Raw genomic sequence first — 25,172 nt, 5'->3', positions numbered from 1 at the left:
GCAGTGACGTAACACAATCAACAACCAATAGATGAGTGGTTCCAGACTGGCCAATAAAACCACTTCGACAGGAAAAAGTAACATCACAATAATGTCAGAAAACTCAATCCTAAATACAAATATAGAGATGTAATATATTTATGGCCACAAGCGGGATTTTGGGGGCCCTGTTTCTTAGTAAAGAGAACAGTAAGCAGACCCAGTTAAAATGTATAAATAAATGTATACATAAATAAGTAATAAATAATTGATGATGAATGTGTGATTAACTAAATGAAAGTTGATAGAGCTGATAAGTATAATTATTCAATTAAACAAATAATTAAATAGGACATAAATGTATATCATGAATTCTTTTCTACAGTTTCCTTTCCTTTATTCTTCCTTATATCTATTTTACTGTAAAATAGTCAACTTTTCATGTCAGAAAAACAGAAACCCCTTTTCAGCTTTGTGAGGGGCATTTTGTGGCGTCTTCTCCTCTTCTTTTTGTTGTTTTTTTTTCAACACAAACCACTGCACACACAAAAATTGCATGGTAGGTAAAAAATGCTCAAGGAAATCTAGTTGTAGTCTTGTAAATAGTGATCCTGCAAGATTCACAGTCTTTGTAGAATCTCAGAGACTAGGCTGGGACTAAAAACTCTCAACAGTTGTCTTTAGATGTGAGCAGATGTGAGCTGATAGTTTTGCAGGAGTCTTTCCAAATCTTTTCAAAGTCTTCTGGTGTATAGGTAGCATAAGACAGACAATTTTGTCGGGACACACGTGGAGGTCATAATGGAGGAGGTCATAATTAATGTGCCTTCTCTTTTCTGTTACATTATCTGTAATAATTCTGCCTAACTGCTGAAATGACTTCTGGATAGTTATCAGAGCTGCTAGGGCAACTTGAATGTCTGACTGATGAAAATAGTGCGCCATGTTTGTTGTCGTTTGCCTGGACTGCACATGGATATTACATGAATGTGTATGCGACGAGAGCCAGCGTGAGCTGATCAGAGCACACAAAAAGAAAAAAGACCCTGGTTTTATTGACCTCATTACTGGATGGTTTCAACTAAATACCACAAGTATGTGTTTGATAATCATTCATTCATGCAGGTTTGATCCACCAGCTGAGATTAATTTACCAGCAGCTGTCTGCTGTGAACTCATTAAGATCTGATTGGTCAGTGCTGATCTCTGGCAACACTTATAACGCTCCTCATCTGACAGAGTCTCCAACAGCAGCCTTCAACATGATGACTGTACAGTTTCTCTCAGGGTAAGCATGGTGCTTGTTGTAAGTTAACTGGTTACTGCAAATAACTATCTCATTGTGTTGTTTTAAATCATTTCAGGGCTTCCCTTTTTGCTCTGCTTATTGTGGACATATGCTGCCTTCCTGTTCAGAAAGGTAATGTATCATCACTCAAGTAAACTTTTTTTTTTTGTTTTTTTTTTTTTTTTTTCCCCTCAATTGACTTATCTGATTTACTTGTCTTGTCTCTAGGCTCTGGTCCTGGTGCTTCCTATGACAGCAGTTACACAAATGCTGGTCCTAGTTTTGACTCGTACCAGGGAGCACCTTCTGACTACTCTTCTTCTGGATCTGGTATGCCAAACTATGGTCCTTCTCAAGGCAGCTCCACACAATATTATCAGGCTGCGCCAAAGCCGATGCCCAGTGTCCCTCAGTCTGCCAGCCCTGCACAATCAGGAGCTGCTTTTCAATCTGCTCAACGAGGTAAGGGTCCAATACATAATGTCCTGTTGGACTTGACTCATGGCTTGCACAGATATTCATGTAGTGGGAGTTTGATTCCCGTAATCTCTATTCCTGTTCTCAGAGATCAGCTGGGCTGTTGCACCGCTCAGTCTCTCTGGCGATGCTGAAATGTCGGCTGGTGCACGTGCTGCAGCCTCCGGTCCAGGTGCCCTACCACCTGGACCAGTGTACCAAGCAGGAGACTTGTCCCATTTTGAATCGAGCATTGAGCATGGGAACTCCGAGAGGGAGACCGAGGAACAAGGCTGGCTTCCTCCTCCTCCTCCTTATATGCCCGAGTCTGAAGAATCTGCTGGAGAAAGCTTCATTGGCCAGCCTGAGACAGACTCCAACATGGGTGGAAGCTGGTTTCCTTATCCTTCCTACAACTACATGTTCCTGACTGGCCAGTATCCTGCAGGCACATACACTCACGGCAGCAGCAGCTTCGAGCACGGCAGTGACAGCTCGCAGGAGGATCACTATGAGAGATACCACTTTACCTATATGCCTGTTGTTGAACAGCAGATGGCTCCAGCCAAGACACCAGTGAAGGGTCCAGCCAAGGCCCCCATGCAGGCCCCAGTACAAGGTTCACGTGCTTCTTCATATGGCGGCTTCAGAAAGCAAGGCTAGTGACCTGTAAAAGGTATGATGATAAAATGTATTTAACATGTCTGAAGAGGTCTTACCCAACTAATGTTGCTCTTCCTGTCTTTCAGGGTGCGTACCAAGTGGTGGATCCCCTACAGTGTGAACAAAGATTCTGATTTCAATAAAAGTAAATCAAATGCTCTACTCCAGATGTTTGACTTCATGGTAAAACTATTTAAACATGGCAGTGATTTGGTGTGGAGACAATCTGAGCTATGATTTTTAAATCCTCTGACTTGACTGACTCTCGGCTTCAAGCCTTACAAGGATAAAGGCTTTGACATGCTCTGTATCCATTTGGGAGAGGCCATACTTGACCTCAGTTAGTCCACTGCTTAACTTAGGTTTAACTAGGTTTATAGTAGGCTGATGCACACTCTGCAAGAACTGACTTAGTTCCGACCAGGATATTGCATACTTCACAAGAAACAAGTGCAGAACTCCTGGGAAGACCTCCATAGGGCCTTCCCAGTGCAACACACCACATTGTTTGACCAATAGTTCAGACCCCACACGAGAAGTTCTGCCCATGTGTCGAACAAATTTCTGTTACGCAGTATTAGCTCTCAGTGGCACCTGGGGTTTGCTGACTGGAGAGCTAAAGGCAACAGAAACTGGCCTGGACACAGCTGTCTGTAGTTTGATTGTAAGTTGTGTAGTTTGTCAAAGTTCTCTTGGCTGCCCACATGGACAGATATGCCAGTCTTCTAGGAAATGGCTATGAGGGCTGCAGTGAGTGTAAGGCTTAATTCTTGCGGGGCGTTCCCAGTGGCACACCTGGTAGAGCGCGTACCACAGAGGCTCAGTCCTCGTAAGCGGGCGGACTTGGTTCGAATCCAGCTTGGAGCCCTTTCCCGCATGTCTCCCCCTTCACTCTCAGTATCTCTCTCTCTCAAAGCTACAAAATGCCCAAAAAAATATCTTAAAAAAAAAAAGCTGCTGGCTGCATTACTGATCAAAAAATTCAATCTCATCAGTAGCTTGAACTTTTAACCACTCAGCATGTCATATTATTCTCCAATAAAGGGAATCAATGGATATATAATATATTTGCGGTAGTGTAATATAAGCTCATTTAACAATGGTGACTGAACTGACTCAAATCACATCTTGTTCAAGCAGTTGTAATCTGACTTCTGTTATGAGACCAGGTTGTCCATCTGACTCATGAGTTTATAATTGTCAAAGATTACATAAACGTCAACATTTTGAGATGTCTTTGTTTGTTCCACTTTGATAAAACTGTTTTGAAATTTGCTTTTCACGACAGTTTCTCATTTTCAGGTCTGTGACACATAGATTGCTTGGCAGACTTATTTTTAAAGTCATCTCTCTTCACCGCATGTACAGCTGAGGCTGGCAGACCTTGTGGTGTAGCGGGCGTATAGGTTTTACTCCAGATCTGAAGGCTAATTGTACAAATCACATCACACATCTGCCGTGCTGAATTAATGGCTGGTTAGACCAATTAAGACTGACAAGAAGTGGAGTTCATTTTTTCACTTTGATGAAGCACCTTGCTGTTTGTGTGATAAATAATAAAATAAACACCCTTTCCTTGCTGTGTTACGCTTTGAAAATACATATCAGCTCTGGGTGATTGACTCCAGATCTGAAGATTGTGTATTGAAATCATGTGAGATAAAACCTGCGAATCTCTGAGAAAATCTTTAGAACACATTTTAGAAATGGGACAAACTCAAAAGTAAAATTCCACTGCCTTGACTATATTTTTACACAGCAAATATTTCTCTGCTGCTCATATTAAGTGAACAACAGACCCAGTTGATCTCTATAAAGTTCTACTTCAGCATTTGTAAATAGACTCTGTGGCACAATGGCGGCTGGTCTGACTCCAGATCAGAAGGCTCCGTGTTCGAATCACATTAGGGTCAAACTTCTGCAGTGCTTGTGTAATGGCTCCTTAGAGCAATAATAACTTGACCAGATACAGACTAGCTTTTGCTGTCACCAGATCTCAACTGAATTTTGGGGCAACACATGAAACAGCACTTTCCACTGCCACCAAAACAGTAAATATCTTCTGTGCAAGAAAACTTTGGCTCAGTCTTGAATCCTGCTACAGTGAAAACCTTTGCACTAAAGGGCTATTACAGCATCTGAGTACAGCCCTTGTGGTGTAGAGGTGGACTCCATTACATGAACATTATTGATTAGACCCATTTGGATCAACAAGTGTTACACTTATGTGGGTCTCATGGTTCAAAAGTGTGTTTAGATGGCTTTGAGAATTATCAATATTCATTATAAAAAATTATTACATGAAATGACATGACTTGATTTACTCTAAGTCACCTTGAGATGGGCCACCACTATGTAAAACAGAGGAAAGATAGCCAATTTAACTCAATCAGTCTCTCAAAGTTACTAAACTATCAATTTGGGACTCTGATTAATAATTGGTTTAATAATTAGTAACAAATGACCATATAAATATTTAGTAATGGTTGAAGGAATAGAGAGAGAGACCGAGAAAGAGAGTGAAACATCTGCAATGCTACATTAGTGGCTAAGATTGACAAGCAGCTCATTCAACAAATTTGATTAAACACATTTCTGTATGTTTGTGTGATAAACTAAATAAAACAAGCAAAAAACACTCTTTCCTTTTTTTTGTTACATTTTGAGAATGAATCAAGTTGAGTTGATAAGCTTTAGTCTTGCAGGGATTGCCTCCACATGACATAGGCTGTACACGGCAAATTTATTTTTCACTCTTGACTATATTTTTACATCACAGATTGTTGTTTGCTGCTACACCAACACTGTGGATGTTGTTTTCAGTACATTTAAGTGACAAACTGAATGGAAAAACATATTTTTCATGCTCTACAACATATAAAAAGTGCTAAAAAAAAAAGAAAAAGAGACCCAGCTGACCACTATAAAGTGCCACTTCAGCAACAGACAGTAGGCGATGTGGCACAATGATAGCGTGTTCAAATCATGTCAGGGTCAGACAGCTCTGTCCACATTTGCATTCATGAATTGGCATTTTTGGATTCACAAGCAATGGAGCAGGTTTTTTCGTTGGTGTTTGTGTACAAAAAATTTATATAAAAGAAGTCTTTCGTTACTTTGATAAATTTAGAAAATGCTTATCAGTCCCAGTTTAGCCTGACAAAGTACAATTTCACCTCAGCAAGAGAAAAAAAGACAATGTTTGTCAATGGTAGCACATGTTCAAATCACATCAGGTTCATACAGATGAAGCTTGAGTATGTAATTTAACATGATCCATAAAGGACACTGTCAACAAATTAGGCAAATTATTTTTCTTTGCTTTGTTTGAACTAGTTAGATTTGGGGTTGACATGCCATGTTTCCCAATATCAGACTGTTAACACTAGTTGAATTTGTTGTAATATAAATGCAGGTTTGATCCACCAGCTGAGAGTAATTTACCAGCAGCTGTCTGCTGTGAACTCGTTAAGATCTGATTGGTCAGTGCTGATCTCTGGCAACACTTATAACTCTCCTCATCTGACAGAGTCTCCAACAGCAGCCTTCAACATGATGACTGTACAGTTCCTCTCAGGGTAAGCATGGTGCTTGTTGTAAGTTAACTGGTTACTGCAAATAACTATCTCATTGTGTTTTAAATCATTTCAGGGCTTCCCTCTTTGCTCTGCTTGTTGTGGACATATGCTGCCTTCCTGTTCAGAAAGGTAATGCATCATCACTCAAGTAAACCCCTTTTCCTCAGTTGACTTTTATCTGATTAACTTGTCTTGTCTCTAGGCTCTGGTCCTGGTGCTTCCTATGACAGCAGTTACACAAATGCTGGTCCTAGTTTTGTCTCGTACCAGGGAGCACCTTCTGACTACTCTTCTTCTGGATCTGGTATGCCAAACTATGGTCCCTCTCAAGGCAGCTCCACACAATATTATCAGGCTGCGCCAAAGCCGATGCCCAGTGTCCCTCAGTCTGCCAGCCCTGCACAATCAGGAGCTGCTTTTCAATCTGCTCCACGAGGTAAGGGTCCAGTCCATAATGTCCTATTGGACTTGACTCATGGCTTGCACGAATATTCATGTAGTTGGAGTTTGATTCCCATAATCTCTATTCCTGTTCTCAGAGATCAGCTGGGCTGTTGCACCGCTCAGTCTCTCTGGCGATGCTGAAATGTCGGCTGGTGCACGTGCTGCAGCCTCCGGTCCAGGTGCCCTACCACCTGGACCAGTGTACCAAGCAGGAGACTTGTCCCATTTTGAATCGAGCATTGAGCATGGGAACTCCGAGAGGGAGACCGAGGAACAAGGCTGGCTGCCTCCTCCTCCTCATATGCCCGAGTCTGAAGAATCTGCTGGAGAAGGCTTCATCGGCCAGCCTGAGACAGACTCCAACATAGGTGGAAGCTGGGGTCCTTATCCTTCCTACAACTACATGTTCCTGACTGGCCAGTATCCTGCAGGCACATACACTCACGGCAGCAGCAGCTTCGAGCACGGCAGTGACAGCTCGCAGGAGGATCACTATGAGAGATACCACTTTACCTATATGCCTGTTGTTGAACAGCAGATGGCTCCAGCCAAGACACCAGTGAAGGCTCCAGCCAAGGCCCCCATGCAGGCCCCGGTACAGCAGACTGGTTCACGTGCTTCTTCACATGGAGGCTTCAGGAGGCAAGGGTAGTGACCTGTAAAAGGTATGATGATAAAATGTATTTAACAAATTGTCTGACGAGGTCTTCCCCTAACTAATGTTGCTCTTGTCTTTCAGGTTGTGTACCAAGTGGTGGATCCCCTACAGTGTGAACAAAGATTCTGATTTCAATAAAAGTTAATCAAATGTTCTACTCCAGATGTTCTTTGATTTCATGGTAAAACTATTTAAACATGGCAGTGATTTGATGTGGTGACAATCTGAGCTATGATTTTTAAATCCTCCTTTGGCTTGAATGACTCTCAGCTTCAAGCATTACAAGGATAAAGGTTTTGACATGCTCTGTATCCATTTGGGAGAGGCCATACTCTAACTCAGTTAGTCCACTGCTTAACTTTTTTGCCTTCACTGGTGTCTTGGCCCTAGCCAAGACACCAGCTGTTCAGACTGGTTCATGTTACTAATGAGGCTACAGGCAGAAACTCTGGTAGCCACAACCTTGGGAATGTAAACTGATAAAATGCCTTGGCTGGGTCTTAACTTATTCTAATGTGGGGGGCGGGGTTTCTCCCCTGTCTTTCAGGTTTCATAAAGTGGTGGATCGCTACAGTAAAAAAAAATGTCTTATTGATCTGAGATTGGTAGTTTTGTCCAGTATAAATGGGTGCTGCTCTTATCATGAGTCAAAAGGCACAGGAACAAATTACACGGGGCAACTTCTTAACTTCTGTCTGCATCTTGGGGCTCATTTCTGATAAACTGTCAGCCTTTATATTCTACACTTCAAATATTCAATATCAACAACAATCTAAATGTTTCAATCTGCCTCTACATAGAAGTTGTATGTAACTGATCTATCTCTAGAGGGTAAAAATGAAATGACACCTTTGGTACAAAACAAGGTTTGGTATCTCAGCTCTATAGTTAAGTAAATGTATTAATGCAATATTAGCTGGTCACATGGTGGCGCCAACACGCTTTACTCAAAATGTAGTTAAACTTGGGGAAATGGTGAGATGGGACGGCTTCAGCAATCAACCTAAATGATCTTAAACCAATTATAGAGCTGATTAATGGCTACACCACAATGGGGTAGCACTTCAGACTATTTACAATGTTTTGAGCTGCACAAAGGAGCACTGGGACCTGGAGGACACATTCAGAGACCATGGAAGCGAGCAGCAGCACAGGCTCTCTGTACCCCGCCCCACCGTGGCTGCAGTATGTGGATCCTCTCCGACGGGTCTTTACATTCTAAGGGATGGACAATGGAGTCACTGTAGGAGGCCATAAAATCACGTAAGTGTACACCCTGTCATGAAAAGATATCAGAAAGCTGTAGGCTAAAAATAGATCAGAAGCTCTCTTCTGTGTGAGGCCATGCACTGCTGATGTGGGATCCAGTTCAGTTTGACCACAGGGCTCTGCAGGCACTGGGTCTGTTATCTACAGCATGAAGCCAGAAACATGTTTGTTTTCTAATCTTTACCAGGTTTAAACACTTTTAATCATGTGTTGTATTGTACACATGTAAGCAACATGCATTAACAGTCAGATGGTCAGATGGCTGAATTGTATGTAGTTTGTCAGTGATCTTTCAGTGAAAGGGAGTCCCCTTGTTGCAACAAAGGTCCTGTTTGCTCACTAACAGGACTGATTGTTTTACCCTGTGAGTTCATTCTGATACTATTCTGTTAGAGAGAACAATGCTGCCATCTGCTGGCTTCTGTTAGCTGCTGATATCACTATTGTGCCAATTATTAACCAACATAAAACGATGTCCTGTTATGTTTTGGTTATATCCAACATAGGACGTTGTAATGTTGTTGAAATGTATCTTAAAATATGTAAACTCTTCATTATTTTGCAACAAATAAAATGCATCTTTTGATATGTTTCATGTAATAAAGGGAATTATTACTACTTTTCTTATATTAATATTAAAGTGATATTTAAAGACTAATCCCTGAATTTCGTTTTTTCCGCTAAGTTTACTGAGACCATGTTTTATGTGTTGAATACTTTTGTTTGACTCGTGTATTTAATGCAACATCTGCTACACAAGGACAAATTTTTGCAAATGCAAGATATATTGTTAACCCTGTTCTAGATTAAAATTGGGCATCAAAGTCACATTCAAACAAGTTATTATAAATTATGTTTTTTTGTCCACATTTTAAGCAGAACCAATTATTGTGTTAACTTAAGTTACAGTGCTCTCACATTTATTAATTTGTGCGATAGAGTAATGCTTTGAGTGGGGAACAAATTAATTGGTTGTGATTTTTTTTTAACCTGTCCATGCAGGTGAAAATATAGCTTTTGTTTTTTATATGTGGGAACATGCCAGGTTTTGTGAATGTTTTGACTGTCCGCTGGGGGTGATTGCTTCAGCTTTCTGAGCGCCAGACCCACAGGAGTCATTGCAACGTTTGATAATCTCACCTCCACTGTCTGTGACAGACACGTGACAATGATGGTCAGCGAGGGCTGAATAAAAAGTTACAATTCATTCCAGCTCAAATAATCAATAACTCGTTCATCCTTACTCTCATCTACAATTATTCGATTACTTTTTTAACTAATGAGTATCCATATTTTTGGTTTATTTTTTTTCCGGAGGCTTTTGCAGTCTCAATTTTAGGAATATTCTGGATATACTGGTATTTTATGAAACTAGAAGATCTAAGTAATCCATAGGCACCAAGTATGTCAGGAGAAATAACACTGCAAAGTTAGGGTATTTTTCGATGTGGCATTGTAATTTTCAAAGCTGTCATGTGACCTCTGACGTAACGCTATGAAAATATGCTCTCACAAGTCTCTTCACATACATGGCTGCAAATGACTTTATGCTGATCACATGCAGTTTAATGATTAGGCTTATCTCAATTAACAAGCAATGGAGCTTAGTTTTTAAAAAAAAATCTACATACTGATTTGTAATATTTCACACTGACAGCAAGATAAGCTCATTCAAATCATTCTTGCAGGAATTTTCTCCACATGAATCTCGTTCGTGATCCCAAAGTCACATCCTTCTGCTTTGTCGTTTACTCTATACAACAAATACATTTTTCCATATCAACTATATTTTTACATCACAAATGGTTGTTTGCTGCTACATCAATGCTCTAAATTTTATTTTCAGTCACTTTTAATGACAAATTGAATGAAACAACATACTTCCAATGCTCTACAACTTAGATAAAGTGCTCAACAGGGCCAGTTACACCTCTATAAAGTGCCACCTCAACAAGACAAAGTAGACTCTGGTGATGCAATGGTAGCGCGTCTGACTCCAGATCAGAAGGTTGCATTTTCAAATCACGTCAGGGTCAAACTTCTGCATTGCTTATGGCTGCTATGACCAATTTAGAGCAATGATAACTTGACTGACTCCAGTTACACTTAAACATTTCCTATCACCATCAAATCAGGAATTATTTAGTGCCCAAAGAGCACTTTGTGTACTCAGTGGCACAAAAAGCCATAAAAGTTTGACTCCCGTGTATTAAATTGCCCGGATTGTCTGCACTGTTGGGCCAATAGAACATGCACACAAGAGACTTTATCCCTCAATTAATTCAATCTTGAAGCTCTTATAGAGTTTCAAAATGTTATTGGACCAAATTGATCAAATTCTGACAAATGTACTTTCTGGGCCCCATGGCATCATGTGGCAAACTGTAATTCCAATATTTGGACCAATATGTCAATGTGGATTCAAACCCTGCTGTTCCTCCTGGGGGCTTGTGTCAGACAGTGAAATACAATTACCATCCATACGAGGATGCTGGCACTTTTATGCATCTAGTCCAACAAGTCGAAGACAACAGGAAGAGTGGTTCACCACAAAACATGATAAAGCGCGGTACGCAAGGCAGTCTCTGTTGTGGATACACGCACGCACACACACACACACACGCACGCGCACACACACACACACACACACACACACACACACACACACACACACACACACAGACACACACACATTCAGATAAGTGAGGAGAATGACTGGCATGAGGCACTCCACTCAAAGAATAGACAATAATTTGGGATGATCCCTGAACGATGGTAATTATACAGCAGCTTTAACTCCACCCATGGACACATGTACATAAAACAAAAAACATGGTTATTGATGCATTAAAGTTTCCTTAATAAATATGTACGTCTCTCAACATCCCCTTTGTTTTCCCTGTTTAATGGTATCAAGTTTTCCAAAGATACAAAATGCAACAGATTCAGAGTTGTGCTTTAAGCAGGAGGGAGGGGGAAAGATACACTAGAAGGTGCTGACATATTTATAGCCCCCCAGGACTTAGACAGAAGGGAGGAGGAGAAGAAGGATGTGGGGGGTAGTAGAAGATAATGACAGACAGAGTGGGAATAAAGATAGACGTTTATTTTTAAAACCATCTGTTTTGTGTTGAATGAGTAGATCGTCACTGTTTGGCCAGGACGTCAAGTTGAAAAGTAGTCCTGTTTATTCCAAATGTACCATATACGTACATGACATTTGAACATTGTATGATGTTATTTGCAAGTAGGAAGACACAAAGCAATAGAGAAGAAAATCAGAAGCTAGATAATGGTAGACAGGGGCAGTCAAAAGAAAAAAATAATGGAAGTCGAGATGTGTGAAGTTGTATCTAACTGTCTAACTCTATTTTTAATGAAGACAAAACTGTTACTGAGATAAGTAATCTAAGTTATAAGCAGGGTCATTTTCTTATTGACTTTTAGTCAGACTCTATTTACAATCAGTGATATCGCCCCCTGTTGGCTTTTAGAAAGAGTGCAGGTTGAAGGTTGCACTTTTCAGGCCCTGAAGGTTGCCGTTTGGGCTTTATGCTAAAGCTAATCTAACAGTCTCCTGGTTGTAGCTTGTGTTGATTTTTTCATCTAACTCTTGGAAATAAAGCAAACTGATGTATATATCCAAATCCATATTTTAAATTAAAAAGAAAAATTATAAATTAATTTTGCAGAAATGTGTTTCTATGTAATGGACTGCATGCATGCACCCACGTGTGCATTATATGTATGTGTACAACCACAGTTTCCATAGCAGACGCAGCTGTCTGGCCCGTTGGACTGCGCCTATGTCACTGTGACTCTATTTTGGGACCCTGTGTTGTTTGAAAGGTCAGATAAAGAAGCATAGGCATCCTCACAAAGCAGACGGTGGGGGTGTCGGGTGAAGGGGTTGAAGGCGGATATCCACAAACCAACACACACATCAGAAACACGGGGGCAGTGCTGACAGAGACGGGGAGAAAGGAAGACAGGGACGGGGAAGCAAAGTAGAGGAGAGACAAGCTGAGAGTAAGACACTGAGCAGGCGTCCTGTGAAGAGGATTCACCTTTGACTGAGTGGAAACTTTCTAGCTGAAGACCGAAGTAATTGTTAAAGAGTCCTGGGGCATTAGTTAGTCAGATTTGACCTTTAATCCAGAGTATAAAGAGACTTTTCTGGCATCATGGATGGAGAATCGCCCAGCCAGGAGACATCTGAGTCTACTGAGACGACCAGTCAGACTGACACCAACAACAACAGCAACCAGGTCTGTGTTGGGTTTTTTTTTTGCATGTTATATTAAATTAGAGCGTAAAAGCTTTCCCATTTGTTCAATCCACAATGTCACAACCGGCACCAGGAATAGGCAGTGAATGTGTTTGTGACCATGGCAGGTGTTGTGTTTGGACACCTGTTCTTACTCCTGGCTGCAGAATGTAACACACACACACACACACGCAAACTATGCAAACACAGACTCACACCATGGAGTTTCCTATTCCCTCTGATGAGTCACCGGTGCATGGACTGACCTGGGATGACTGCTCCAGTGGTACAGTTGTGAAAATATCCATGCTGTTTAAGAGATTTTTGACCCAAGGCTGCACTGATTTAAAAAAAAAAAAAACAGGGAAGAAAATGAACTGTGCGTTGGTATGTGTATGTAATATCATCTTTGGTGTTCCTAGAATTTTTCCTTTCTGTCATGGAATGCAAAGACGTATATGGTATTGGTCTTTTTAATACTATTATAGTATTGAGGTATGACAATCTCCAATTGTAACAACTGAATACCACAGTTACATTTTACCAGATTTACAATGTTTCAAATATAGTTATATTCATCTATAAAAGGAAAATGCTTTATGCCACATTTTTCAGAAAAGTGTATCACAGTTTACCAGTTGTGGAATGTAAATACGGTAAGTACATTTACTCAAGTACTTAAGTAAATTGTTGAGGTATTTGTACTTTATTTGAGTATTTCTATATTATGTAGTTATATGCTTCTAGTCTCCATTTTAAAGGAAAATGTTGTATTTTTTACTCCACTACATGTAGCTGCCAGCTTTAGTTATATTTTAGGTCGAGATTTAACATTTTTAAAATACATGTTTTTAAATCAAACCTCATAGTAGTATATTGAGTAGTTAAAATGAGCACTATCTTTACAAAATGAAAACACTACTTGGATAAATGCATCAACACAAATTATCTAATAATATATTTAGAATATATAAAACAATCTAAGGGTGGGGCCATTCTGCAAATTAAGTATATTTTGATGCTGATACAGAATATGTTTTTAATGCAGGACTTTTACTTGTAGTGGAGTAATTTTGCAGTGTGTTATTAAACTTTTTCACTTGTGAGACATTTTCTTTCTTTCATAGCAACTACACAGTTGTCCATAAAGTTGGAATAATTTCGTTTTCAGACACAGTCCTCTGTTTATTGTGGTTCCATTTGTATTGTGATATGTTTGGAAGAGATCGATTAATATAGTTTTGAGAAGAAATTCACTTTATCTGTCAAGAATAAATCATATTGTCACAATCATTTCATGGAAAGAGGTAAAAATATTTTATTCCAACTTTATGGGCGACTGTGCATCTAAATTGAACCAAAGGGGTTTGCTTATTAATTAGATTAAACTGTTTTCATTGGGTTCAAACTAATCTGTATTTTAGGTTCAGGTGTGATTTAAAACCTACAAAAGGAAAGTTCAACTTCTCACCATATATAAATAAATGAGATGCTCAACAAATCCCAGAGTCGAGCTTCAGGTCTCACGTTACATTATGCTCTTTGGTTGAAGCACTGTGTGTCCCTAGAGTTAGGTGTGGACACTAATTTTAGTTTGTCTTACATAATGTTACCTTACAAACAGAAGATACCATTCTGGCTAATAAACAAACAAACATATGAAGAGTCCGCTTGCAAAAACATCTGAAAGCCAAATGAATAAACCAACACCAGTTTGATTAAACTGCATTGAGTGTAAAACAATAAAAACAAATGTATTTATTTTTTATAACAAACAAAAATATCTTGACCAAGAACTTCAACCAGAAACATATTTGTGACCAAAGGACAAAGGTCATATTGAAAAAAGGAATAAACTATACATGACAAGCCAGATAATACAAAAATATTCTCAAGTTGCTTAAAAAAACAACTTTTGACCCCATTTGATGTCTTTCCTCAACAAATTAAGTTGCTCAGTTATCACAGATGTTATCATGGTACGAAATTATAGAATTTAAGTTAAGTGGTACAAGTTGAATTGTATTATATTTGAAAATGATGCACAAATCAATTTAAAATGTAGAAACTTAAAAAGGAAGATGCACACATCAACAGCAATGTGTTTGGGTGCACAAACATACATTTTAACTTGTGGGTCAGGTCGTCTTTGCTGGTGGATTTGATGCATGACTCTATTTAATGCTGCCTTTCCTGCAGAGAGAAGAGCCAGGAGTGGAGGAGAGTAAAGACCCAGGGAGAGAGCCTCCTGCAGGGGAGACAGTGGAAGGTCAGGGGGCGATGGAAGTGAGGGAGAAGAAGGAAGAGGAGGATTCAGTAGCAGAGCAGGGAGGAGAAGAGGAGGCCAGTGCTGGAGATGCAGACAAGCCCCAGACTCCTCCTCCACGTGTTGAAGGTGACGCTAAAGAGGCGGAAGACAAAGCCACCATTGATGTGGATGTGAAAGATCCAGAAGTGATGACTGCAGTAAAAGATGTGGAGGGAGAGCGGAAGGAAGACAAGAAGGATGGGCAGGTGGAAGAGGTCAAGGGTTGCTCGACTGCAGGAGATGGAGAGGATATGACAGACAAAAAAGAAGAGAAAAATAAGAAGAAAACAGAGGAAAAAGCAACAGAAGCAGAAAAAGATGAAAAGGTTGAAAAAACGGCAAAAGCCACAGAGAAGAAAAAGCAAGTCGAGGAGGTGGATGTAAAAACAAAAGACAAAGAAAAGATTAAGGAGGTTGAAAAGCAAACAAAGCCCAAAAGAAAGAGTGGTCCTCCCTCTTCTCTCTCCCGACCAAGACCCTCTGCACGCTCTATTAGAGCAGCCGCTAAAAATGACATCATCGCCAAGTTCCAACAAGGTGCACCAGAGTAAGTCACTGCACAATGACACACAGTAAGTATGGTCTGAAAAGGGTTTCATAAAAAAGTTGAGCAATACTGTAACAATTGCAGGACACCAGCACCCCGCAACTTCAAAATCCAGAAGTCATCTTCAGCCGCGGCTACAGGAGCTACAATCAAACAGAAGATGCTTCAGTGGTGTCGCAGCAAGACGCGCAAGTATGAGGTGAGTTCAACACACAATCTTCATCACCAGGTTTCTAGATTTATAGTCTACATTTGGGACCAGAGAACGTACAGTACAAAAGTCTTGTCCTTTGACCTTTCAGGGTGTCAACATAGAAAACTTCTCATCGTGCTGGTGTGACGGGATGGCCTTCTGTGCTCTGATTCATCGATTCTTTCCTGATGCCTTTGACTACAGCTCGCTGAATCCAAAGGAGAGGAAGAAAAACTTCACTCTGGCCTTCCAAACTGCAGAGTATGGACTATTCAATTCTCAATTCTCATATTCAAAAGAGTCAAAACAAGCGCTAACCTGCGGCTGCTATGTAGTAGACATGGGGGGGCTTTTGCATGTCTGTGCTTAGGGACCCAATCTGCCCAAGCATAGGATAAATGAAAACTTCTTCCACCTGATTTTTTTAACCTGTATCTGACTCAAGGGAAGGATGTCAAATTCCTTAAAGAGCGGATAATTTAAGTTGGCTATGTTGGATGTAGCTTCAGGGTAGGTGCTTGTCAAAGAAGGCAGCTGCACAACACTGAAGATTTTTCTTGCTACTGTGACATTGTGGCCCCACAGATTCATGTTTTGCATATTTAAAATGAGCATACACAAACCAGTGAGAAATTCAGGAGTCTTTTTATGTAGTTACTATACTGTATGTCACCTCTCTCCTTTCCTTTACTAAGGGGAGACACTAAAGGTGGATTTTTTAACATATAGATATCGCTATGAAAGTTCTTCAGTTTGTTATTAACATTAAGACGATAACTTTTTTTCATTACAAGTTTTCTGAAATTTTCTGTTTAAAAATCAAATCAAATCAAATCAAATCAAAATTAAAATGACTTTATTTATCCCTGAGTGGAAATTCAGTTACTCTGTTAGAATGAGACAGCCTGATGGGTGTAGGAGCAAAGGATTTTGTATCTCTCCGTCCTGCAACGGAGAGAGAGGAGCTGTCCACTGCTGATTTTTTGGTCCATAAAGGTTTTGTGTAGCGGATGATCCGGGTATTTCAGGATGGCCTCGAACATCTTGACATTGCACCTCCCCACAACCTCCTCCAGTGAATCCATCCTGGCTCCAACCACAGAACCAGCTCTATTTAGATATTTGATGTGGCTAATTTGCACATATTTCCAGGACACAAATCTGAACATTTGATAAAGCTCATTTCAAAGTTATTGTTTTATTCTTATTATGTTGATATAGATTCTAAGTTTTTTTTTTACAAAAGGAAGCTGGTACATCGCTTATTATCATTTCATAAATTTGAAAAAAACTGTCAAATGAGTGTATATATATATATATATATATATATATATATATATATATAGTATGTTAGTGTAGCTGAAGTTGAGATTTATGGCTCATGCCTTGAGAAAAAACTTATTTTGAGAAAACGGCCTTTAAAAAATTCATACATTCTTAATGGAAATTACTATTTGAAGACAAAATATATAGTCTAACTCACAGCAACAATAATAGAACATCGAAAACACATAATATTGTGCAGGAGAGTGGGAGCTTTCTAACAATACCTGTGATGACAAGGTTTAGACTACGCTCAAGGTACGACACGTTGCAATAGAGCGCTAACTTTTAATGAATTTAGGAGAAATCTAAAAAAGACATATATTGATTAAACACTGGGATGTTTGTTTTTGATGGGGTTTTCTACTATTCTAAAAGAAAACATGTTATGGGAGGGAAAAAAAGCCCAAAACCTCAAGATTGCCCAGTGCATGAAGAACAATGTTTTGCCTGTAGTGTCTGCAGCCTTAACTCTGTGCCTGTGTTCTCACTTCCTGGTAGGTCCCTGGCCGACTGCTGCCCTCTGCTGGAAGTAGAGGACATGCTCATGATGGGTAACAACCCGGATCCAATGTGTGTGTTCACATATGTCCAGTCTCTCTGCCACAACCTCTCCAAAATAGAGAAAGAGCGGAAGGACAAAGAAAACGAGAAGAAAGAAAAGGCTGGTAAGGAGGGAGAAGAGAAAGAGAACGGACAAGATGAAGCTGGAGAGACGTCTGTGGAGAAGGACGAGGGACAGTCTGCTGAGAGCGAGACGATGGGAAGCCAAGAGGAGAAACAGGGAGATGTGACAGAGCCAGGAGGTGAGGAAGAGGGAGAAAAAGCACCAAACAGCTGTGAGATTGAGGGAGAGGGAGGCGTGTTAGTGAACGCAGAGTCCTAGAAAAATACAAACAGAAAGACTGAAAAGACCAAAAGGATTGTTGATGGTGACGGTACTTCAATGAGTTAGTCTGGTGCTGGATTGACAACTGGCAATGTGATGTTAGTTCAGTGTATGTTTGAAAATGCACTATGCTGTGTTTTTGTTTTTGCATATTTTGTTTTGAGCACATAAAAAAGAAATGTGTAGTTTCTACATTTGCTGTGTGTTTATTGGAAAAAAAAAGATGAATTTGTGAATTACAAAGTTGTTTGTGCAACAAGAAAATCTTTGTGTTGAAGGGATGTGTGATGCTGTTTATAGAAAGTCTAAAGTATCATTCAAGGAATGTATGTGAGAAATCGAACTCTTAAAGTAGTGATTAACTGGATATGTGTGACATTTACCTAAAAAGGTTCATATTTGAAGTGGGTAAACACCAACTTATTAAAATGTATTATGGTAAATCCATAGCCATTGGATGTGAGGCCTTAGGTCTATAGCCAAACCAACTATAAATTCCACTAACTAACAAATCTTTAAAAATTTAAGACGAACTATATGAAACAACCTAAATTGAATAGAATATTTAAACTAAATGAAAGGTATTACTTGCAGGATTGTCCTTAAAAACAATGTATAGACTACAGAGGCCCTGTCCGCTGCCTGGATTTCTTTTCTTTTCTTTTAATTTTGCTGTGTTCTGGATTTTTCTGGGAGTCACCCTTTGGGCAAAAAGCTACAAAAATAGCTGACACAGTGTAAAAAAAATATAGCAAGGTGAAACACAAAGTGAACAAAGCTATCCAAAATGTCTTTCTATATCAACAAAATGAAATTAAGTTGACTTCACTGGCGATTGTTTTGTTTTTTAAACTAAATTAAGAAGATTATACAATCACCAGGGTTGCCTTATCTATGCTATATTATAATCTTATGTTGCCTTATATGTAGCTTAAGCAAGATTTTTTTTCATCAGTGTTGTGTTTACAAACAGTAAGCGGCAATTTATGCAGAGTCTTTAAAAAACCTTTGGAATAGTTTCTTATTTTAAAAAACCCCAAGATAAAAGGTTACAAATGAGTAAAACATTTTTTTCAAAAATAAATTGTGGATGGCTTTTCTCCATGCATTTATATATACACACACACACATATATATGAAGAATATACATGTCAAACAATTAAACAAACAATGTTTAAAAGTATAGAAAGTAGAAAAATAGAGAGGCATATAGATATAGCTATATAAGACAAAATAAAATAAACAAAAATATAAAAACAAGCAGGGAAAGGCAAACAACAGTAATAGAAAAACTAGAAAATTTCCTCTGGGGAAATTCTGAAAGGGCCACGGTGTCTACTGCCGGTGTGTGTACACTATGATGAGATTCTTCAGAGATTTCAAACAATTAATACTAGTAATGTTATGATACTATATTATATACAAGGAGCACACCTACAACATTTATACAGCAATCTTTGCCCTTTAACCTCAAAATGTGTGTGTGTGTGTGTGTGTGTGTGTGTGTGTGTGTGTGTGTGTGTGTGTATGTAACAAAAATCGCATAAAGTTACCTGTGTGTGTGTGTGTATGTGTGTTCAGGGTTCCTTGACCCAGAAAACATACATTTTGACACCAAGACTGGCCTTCTAAGTGGCTTGGATATATTGGTTCTCATAGACTTTAAATGGCTGCCATCTCTGATCTGCAATCTTGATGAAGTGGCTCCCATCAAAATTGAAACTTATGGTGATAGAGAGCATGTGAAAAAAATGTGGTGCTTTTGCCCGGCCTGTCCCCTTTATTTAGCTCAGCTGTCTGACTAAAAGGAGCAATGGTCAGACCTGACCAAAGACCTGGCAGCCGCCATTGTGAAAATGGGGAAATACTTGGAGTCAAAATTTGGTAAACTTTTAGTGTGTTTTTAAGTACATCTGATACTACTGTAAACCACTGATAAACATTTTGTTAGATTTTATAATAGGGTTAAACCATATTTGCACCTGACTATACAGAACAACCAGCAAAACATAAAGTACAACTGCCCCTGTTTTCTGGGGATTACGGTAACCAGCGTCATGCTACCGGAAAGGCCATTGTGTTGTCTCTTTTGTGAGCTAACCCAACGATTGTGTAGCGCTTTTTCTACAACATAATTCTCAGCGGCAGCAAAGTGAAACATGTCTACAGACATGCCGCCGGGCAGTCTGAATCTGGAGTCGCAGCTTTTGTCCATAATGGACGTGCTGGTGAAAGCAGCGGTGACAGAAATCAGTCAGCTGTTCTCGGAGAGCTCGGCGTCTCTCCGCCTGCATTTAACCCAGAGCCTGAAGGAAAACGAAGCCCTGAGGATGAGGATGAAGGTGATGAGGAGCGAGCTCTTCTCCCTCAGGCTGCAGACCAGGACCAACCGGCCGGTCAGCCGCTTTTCCCCGATCCGAAACATCCCCAAACCACGGGCTAAACCACAAGGTAACGGGTACTTTCACTTTGAAGAATACTTTATACTCGAGTTACAAGTAACGCTCCTCCTCCTGCAGGGTAACGGCCCATTGTTTGTTACAATCGCATCTATTTTTATTCTTCTTTACTTTGATGTTTTTTATACGTTTACGGTTCTCGTGCTAAAAGAGAAGTCAATCATCTGCTAATAAATTACGTTTACTCGCCATCATGTGACACATACGTCACCATGGGTTGCCCTCGTGCCCTGAAGTGGTCTGTCTGTTTATAAAAAATATTACAACCTCCATTGATATCCTACAGTTTTTTTAATGATAAGTTATGATACATGCATGGCTTGATCTTATTCTCACGTAAGCCCACTTCTGCCAATGTGATGTGTGTATAATTAGAAACTTTCTCCAAATAATGACATAACGTCTCAAAATACATAATGACTAACTTTTATCAAAACAGCTATTTGTATCCCAAAATAATGAGTTATATTTTGAGAACGTTTCTCATTATTCGGAGTTATTAACTCATCTTGAGATGGGTCATTATTTTGAGAAAGTTTCTCATTATTTTGCGATCGTAAATCATTATTTTTAGAGAAGTCATTATTTTGAGAGCTTCTCGTTATTTCGAAACATGAAGTCATTATTCCGGTTCCTCATTATAATGATTAACAACAACTTTTTTTTACTGGAGCAAATAGGCTTCCATACCTTCACTTTGCATGTTTAACTTTATTATGACTAATTTAATAAAGTTATTCAGGATAATTCAAGATCTGATTATTTTTTGACTGTCAAAACATCTCTCATTATATTCAGACCAGCAAAATGGTTAGTGTATGTACATGTACAACACATTTTAAAGCTTCCGTATATTTTCATGGTGGGGCTGAAATAAATAGTTAACTAATTAATTAGGTAAACAACAAAAAAAGAATCTGCAACTATTGCAATAATGATTAATTGAAGCAAACAAGAATGATTTTCTGTTTGCAGCTTTTCTAATGTGTGTATATTTGCTGCATTTCTTTGTGTCTTTGTTCTTTTTTTTAATATAATTTCAGACTGGATATCTGATATAAAAAGAAGTCAATTTGGATTTATGATTTTAAGAAACCTGCTTTCACTACTAACATGTTAAGCATATTGTTGAGACTATATTCATTGAATATGATTCTTTTTGTTTGTTTGATTTTGTCATAAAATCATCAATTACTTAAATACTATAAATGCTAATGAACAAATACCCAAACGTGAAAAGTGAAAAAGCATTTTTAATAGTGCCACCATGCAGCTAATTCTAATGATTCTCACTGTCATATGAGCAGAATGCTAAGAAGATGGATGGTGTGCTCAGCTTTTTGATATTGGTCTTTTCCCTTCTCTAGTTGTCATTAAGCCACCAGTCGCTCAAAAGACTGTCAGAGAAGCTCCTTCTATTTCTCTCCATTCAGAGAACAAGACTTCGTCCTCTGCTGCTCAGATGGAGGTAAATACAGCACAAGTACTTTCAGAAATAACTAAGTTTTGTTTAAAATGTTGTTTCCACATGCATATCTATTGTTATTTGTTAGTCTGCAGAAGGGGAGACTCCAGATGTGATCCTGATCAAAGATGAAGATGACGTCGGAGGATGTGGGCCAGAAGTAGGTGAGTAGTGAAAGGAGGTAATAGAATGACTTTCATGTGTTTTGTTGACGTTGGCATAAAGCCACAAATGATGCAGGCAGTGGCCACACAGACAATAATTAGTATTGTTGGTTGTACAAATTCATTGTTGGTCTAACCTTTTCAGGAGATCAGTTGAAATAAATAATGAAAAGGGAAACACATCAGCAGAAAATAGACTTCTTAAATGTATTTTTATAAATGTATATTTGACAGCATAAACACTGTTACAACAATAAACAGAAACAATACAGACAAATACAAATGTAACACACTACGGATGACAATATCCTGTTAAAATGCACTAAAAATAAAACAGCTATCATGCATAAATAGGTACCATTTTAAAAATAATTTGAGTGAAAAAAAAATTAATTTATGTTTCAGCTTTCATTTCAAACACTGTACACTTTGATAAGAAGGATCATCATCACATCATAAAAGTTGATTCTCTCCTTAAATCCCACACCTGGTGTTGTTAAGCTTTTTCATGCATGCTTCAATATTTTGAAGCATATGTCAGGTTGGATGTCAATGAGTGGGCTTTGAGGGCGATTTATTATGACACGGTGTGTTTTGAAACACGATGAATGGCATGAGTTAGCCATGACATGTAGCTGTCCGGCACAGGCTGAGAGGCGTTTTTTTCTCAACGTCAACGTCACTGTGCTCATTATTTTTAACTCCTAGTCAGTATTTCACAATCACATGTAGACTTTGCTGAAAGTATTTTAAGCTTTTTGATACAAATCCTGTCCTTGCAAATAAAGTTGTGAGTAATAGGTCACAGTCTAAAAGTGTCGCACACAAACGCTGATTCATAATGTGATTTTGTGGTTTGTCTTTTTAGGTCAGGATGACTTTGGAAACCACAGTACGCAGGCTGGTGTTTCTGCTGGGACTCAGAATTTAGAGTCCTCCTGCCTGACAGATGATAATGAGGAGCTGAAAATCGTGTGTGTTCACGGAGGAGGAGAAGGGCCTCTGCAGGAGGAAAGTGACACTCTGTTCACTGCAGATGAAATCCAGGCGTTTAGCTCTCTGTCTCCTGACCATAATGTCACCCATGACAGTCTCCGACAGAATTTCACCACCAGAGGTATGCAGGAAAACAGAAACATTCAACTGGACCGAAATCATTCCTCCCAAATGGCTTCAACAGCATTAAATTCTGCAATTGCAACACAGATAGTCGGAGCCGACGGTCAAGTGGGGCATCCGAGTCACGTCAGCCAGTTCACGCAGCAGCAGAACGTCTTCCCTCACAGCACCAACAAATCCCTGGACTGCGGCTTCTGTGGCAAGCGCTTCCTCAGCCGCGAAGATCTGATCGTGCACCGGGCAACTCACACCGGGGAGCCGCCAGTTCTTTGCACCTTTTGCGGCAAGTCATTCGTCAACAAGACCACACTGAGCATCCACATGCGCATTCACACGGGGGAGAAGCCGTACGCTTGCATGCAGTGTGGGAAACGCTTCACGCAGAACGGCAGCTTGAAGATTCACCTGAGGACTCACTCTGGAGAGAAGCCGTACACCTGCAATCAGTGCACCGCCAGCTTCAACAACCCCAGCAACCTGCGCAGGCACATGATCACACACAACACTAACGGCCTGCTCTGACCATGAAACATACAAAGGTTTAAAGACTTCACATGGAATTTTTTATTTTTTTAAGCATGTTACTTTTACTGACATAGTGTGTGTTTGGGAAATGTGAGTTTCCTGTATTAGTATCTCATGTTCTTCTTCTTCTTTGTGTTTATTGTTTCGCCCCTGCACAGGGAACGTTATCTGGTACACCAGGGGTTTTCAAAGTCTGAGACTCCAATAACCCATTGAGGCCTAAAACGCCTGTAAAACCTCTGGGCGATTTTAAAATAAGCCCCTAAAACCTGAAGTTTTTCTGGAAATTCAACAGAAGTGTCAACGCTTCTACTAAATAATAGATTTTTCAGCCTCTGTAGCAGATAGACATGAAATTCAAAAAGTATTTGAGAGCTTATACAAATACTACAAAACGACATATCCGCTTTCCAGGCTTCAATGGGATAAGACAAAGCTTGGAAAAAGGCACCTCCTCACCTGCCCCTTAGTTTACTTGCTTGTTTAAGCTTAAGTCCTGAATACCAGTGTGATCATAATCATGTTATTTGGTTCCAGAAATACTCAACAATCAAGCTTGGATAGTCCAAAATTGCTGCTTGACTTGTAACTGTTATAGGAGGAAATCCTGTGCAGGTCAGAGAGATGTGGATGGCTGAGCACATAACTGATTTGGATGTTAAAATGAACAGAAACATGAACAGTAATATTAGAAAGAAAAAACCTACAGGTAATGATGGGTGATGCACATATGTTACAATATCAGTGTACTTTGTTAGAAAGTAAACAATGAATAATATCTGTAATTCAGTTAATTAAATGAGTAACTAATTCACATGAGGGTCATCCAGACATCCAATATTGCCATAAAGTAGTCCTGCTTTGATTTATTGTCATGTTGGCAAAATCCAGTTATGATATGGTTTATATTGCCATTTTTTATTGGTATATATTGCCATTTTATCGTATTTTATTGATTCAAACATTTATTTAACTAATATATTTAGCAGTAGGATTCAAAATCTATTTTTCAATAGAGTCTTGGCCAAGACAGCAGCATAAAAAAGTTTCACATAAAAACACAAACAGGCGTAAAATAACACAGAAAAAAAAGTTTAAACATAAAAGACACGAGACAAATCTTTGGCTTGCTGTACAGTGAGCTTTATACCTGGTATAAGAAAAGAGACATTTGCCCATCTTTCAGTTATTTGTTTGTTAAATTTCAAAAGCAAACTACCTCCACTGTTGTCTCTGTTGCAGCTCTCTTTTACTCTTTTTGTATTTCCCATATAGTTTCAGACTGGACAATAATCATTTTTTATGTGAATTCTGTCTGTGGATTTGTAATCTGGGTATGCAATTATGAATAAAAATTGATTTTTAAAAAAACAGTTTAAAATGTCTGGAAAGTCTTATCATTTTATACCTCTAGAGTGCAGCATTGTTTTTGTTCTATGTGAATGTTGTGACTCAGGTTTACTCATACTGATGCACCGTGGGGGGACTCTTAAGGAAACTAGGGGAAATTCCTTGCATTGTTCCTCTTTCCACCCTGCCCACACTGAAGAATTATTCATCAGGATCCTACTTGTTGGG

At 39.2% G+C, this 25,172-nt stretch overlaps 4 protein-coding genes across 4 annotated transcripts; all 4 read left to right on the top strand.

The window, feature by feature from the left end:
* The first annotated feature begins 907 nt into the window (after positions 1 to 907).
* Positions 908 to 2,548, top strand: LOC131981976 (uncharacterized). The gene is made up of 6 exons (XM_059346521.1): positions 908 to 1,073; positions 1,105 to 1,267; positions 1,344 to 1,399; positions 1,496 to 1,729; positions 1,833 to 2,399; positions 2,473 to 2,548. Exons 1-5 carry the CDS (start codon positions 923 to 925, stop codon positions 2,384 to 2,386), a joined length of 1,158 nt encoding a protein of 385 aa, XP_059202504.1. The 5' UTR covers positions 908 to 922; the 3' UTR covers positions 2,387 to 2,399; positions 2,473 to 2,548.
* A 3,245-nt stretch (positions 2,549 to 5,793) lies between these two features.
* On the top strand, positions 5,794 to 7,223 carry LOC131981978 (uncharacterized). Its single transcript, XM_059346524.1, has 5 exons — positions 5,794 to 5,964; positions 6,038 to 6,093; positions 6,167 to 6,400; positions 6,504 to 7,073; positions 7,148 to 7,223. Exons 1-4 carry the CDS (start codon positions 5,939 to 5,941, stop codon positions 7,058 to 7,060), a joined length of 873 nt encoding a protein of 290 aa, XP_059202507.1. The 5' UTR covers positions 5,794 to 5,938; the 3' UTR covers positions 7,061 to 7,073; positions 7,148 to 7,223.
* Positions 7,224 to 12,519: 5,296 nt separating this feature from the next.
* smtnl1 (smoothelin-like 1) lies at positions 12,520 to 17,859 on the top strand. The gene is made up of 5 exons (XM_059345561.1): positions 12,520 to 12,603; positions 14,802 to 15,457; positions 15,542 to 15,656; positions 15,760 to 15,911; positions 17,475 to 17,859. The coding sequence occupies exons 1-5, from the start codon at positions 12,520 to 12,522 to the stop codon at positions 17,857 to 17,859; spliced, it is 1,392 nt and encodes a 463-aa protein (XP_059201544.1).
* A 1,855-nt stretch (positions 17,860 to 19,714) lies between these two features.
* Positions 19,715 to 24,975, top strand: LOC131981321 (gastrula zinc finger protein XlCGF48.2-like). Its single transcript, XM_059345562.1, has 4 exons — positions 19,715 to 20,313; positions 21,689 to 21,789; positions 21,875 to 21,950; positions 22,819 to 24,975. The coding sequence occupies exons 1-4, from the start codon at positions 20,022 to 20,024 to the stop codon at positions 23,589 to 23,591; spliced, it is 1,242 nt and encodes a 413-aa protein (XP_059201545.1). The 5' UTR covers positions 19,715 to 20,021; the 3' UTR covers positions 23,592 to 24,975.
* The last annotated feature ends 197 nt before the right edge of the window (positions 24,976 to 25,172 follow it).

The sequence above is a fragment of the Centropristis striata genome, chromosome 12 (assembly GCF_030273125.1).
Source record: "Centropristis striata isolate RG_2023a ecotype Rhode Island chromosome 12, C.striata_1.0, whole genome shotgun sequence".
Lineage (NCBI taxonomy): Eukaryota > Metazoa > Chordata > Actinopteri > Perciformes > Serranidae > Centropristis > Centropristis striata.
Note: the sequence above shows the minus strand (reverse complement) of the source record. Positions and strands in the feature narration are given on the sequence as shown.

Excerpts from the sequence above, each read along its gene's own strand:
- LOC131981976 (XM_059346521.1), top strand. The coding sequence starts at position 923 with ATGTTTGTTGTCGTTTGCCTGGACTGCACATGGATATTACATGAATGT. Across the intron at positions 1,400-1,495 it reads CTGCCTTCCTGTTCAGAAAG|GCTCTGGTCCTGGTGCTTCC; the intron begins GTAATGTATCAT and ends TCTTGTCTCTAG. Across the intron at positions 1,730-1,832 it reads TTTTCAATCTGCTCAACGAG|AGATCAGCTGGGCTGTTGCA; the intron begins GTAAGGGTCCAA and ends TCCTGTTCTCAG.
- LOC131981978 (XM_059346524.1), top strand. The coding sequence starts at position 5,939 with ATGATGACTGTACAGTTCCTCTCAGG. Across the intron at positions 5,965-6,037 it reads ACTGTACAGTTCCTCTCAGG|GGCTTCCCTCTTTGCTCTGC; the intron begins GTAAGCATGGTG and ends AAATCATTTCAG. Across the intron at positions 6,094-6,166 it reads CTGCCTTCCTGTTCAGAAAG|GCTCTGGTCCTGGTGCTTCC; the intron begins GTAATGCATCAT and ends TCTTGTCTCTAG.
- smtnl1 (XM_059345561.1), top strand. The coding sequence starts at position 12,520 with ATGGATGGAGAATCGCCCAGCCAGGAGACATCTGAGTCTACTGAGACG. Across the intron at positions 12,604-14,801 it reads CCAACAACAACAGCAACCAG|AGAGAAGAGCCAGGAGTGGA; the intron begins GTCTGTGTTGGG and ends CCTTTCCTGCAG. Across the intron at positions 15,912-17,474 it reads CTGGCCTTCCAAACTGCAGA|GTCCCTGGCCGACTGCTGCC; the intron begins GTATGGACTATT and ends ACTTCCTGGTAG.
- LOC131981321 (XM_059345562.1), top strand. The coding sequence starts at position 20,022 with ATGTCTACAGACATGCCGCCGGGCAGTCTGAATCTGGAGTCGCAGCTT. Across the intron at positions 21,790-21,874 it reads CCTCTGCTGCTCAGATGGAG|TCTGCAGAAGGGGAGACTCC; the intron begins GTAAATACAGCA and ends GTTATTTGTTAG. Across the intron at positions 21,951-22,818 it reads AGGATGTGGGCCAGAAGTAG|GTCAGGATGACTTTGGAAAC; the intron begins GTGAGTAGTGAA and ends TTGTCTTTTTAG.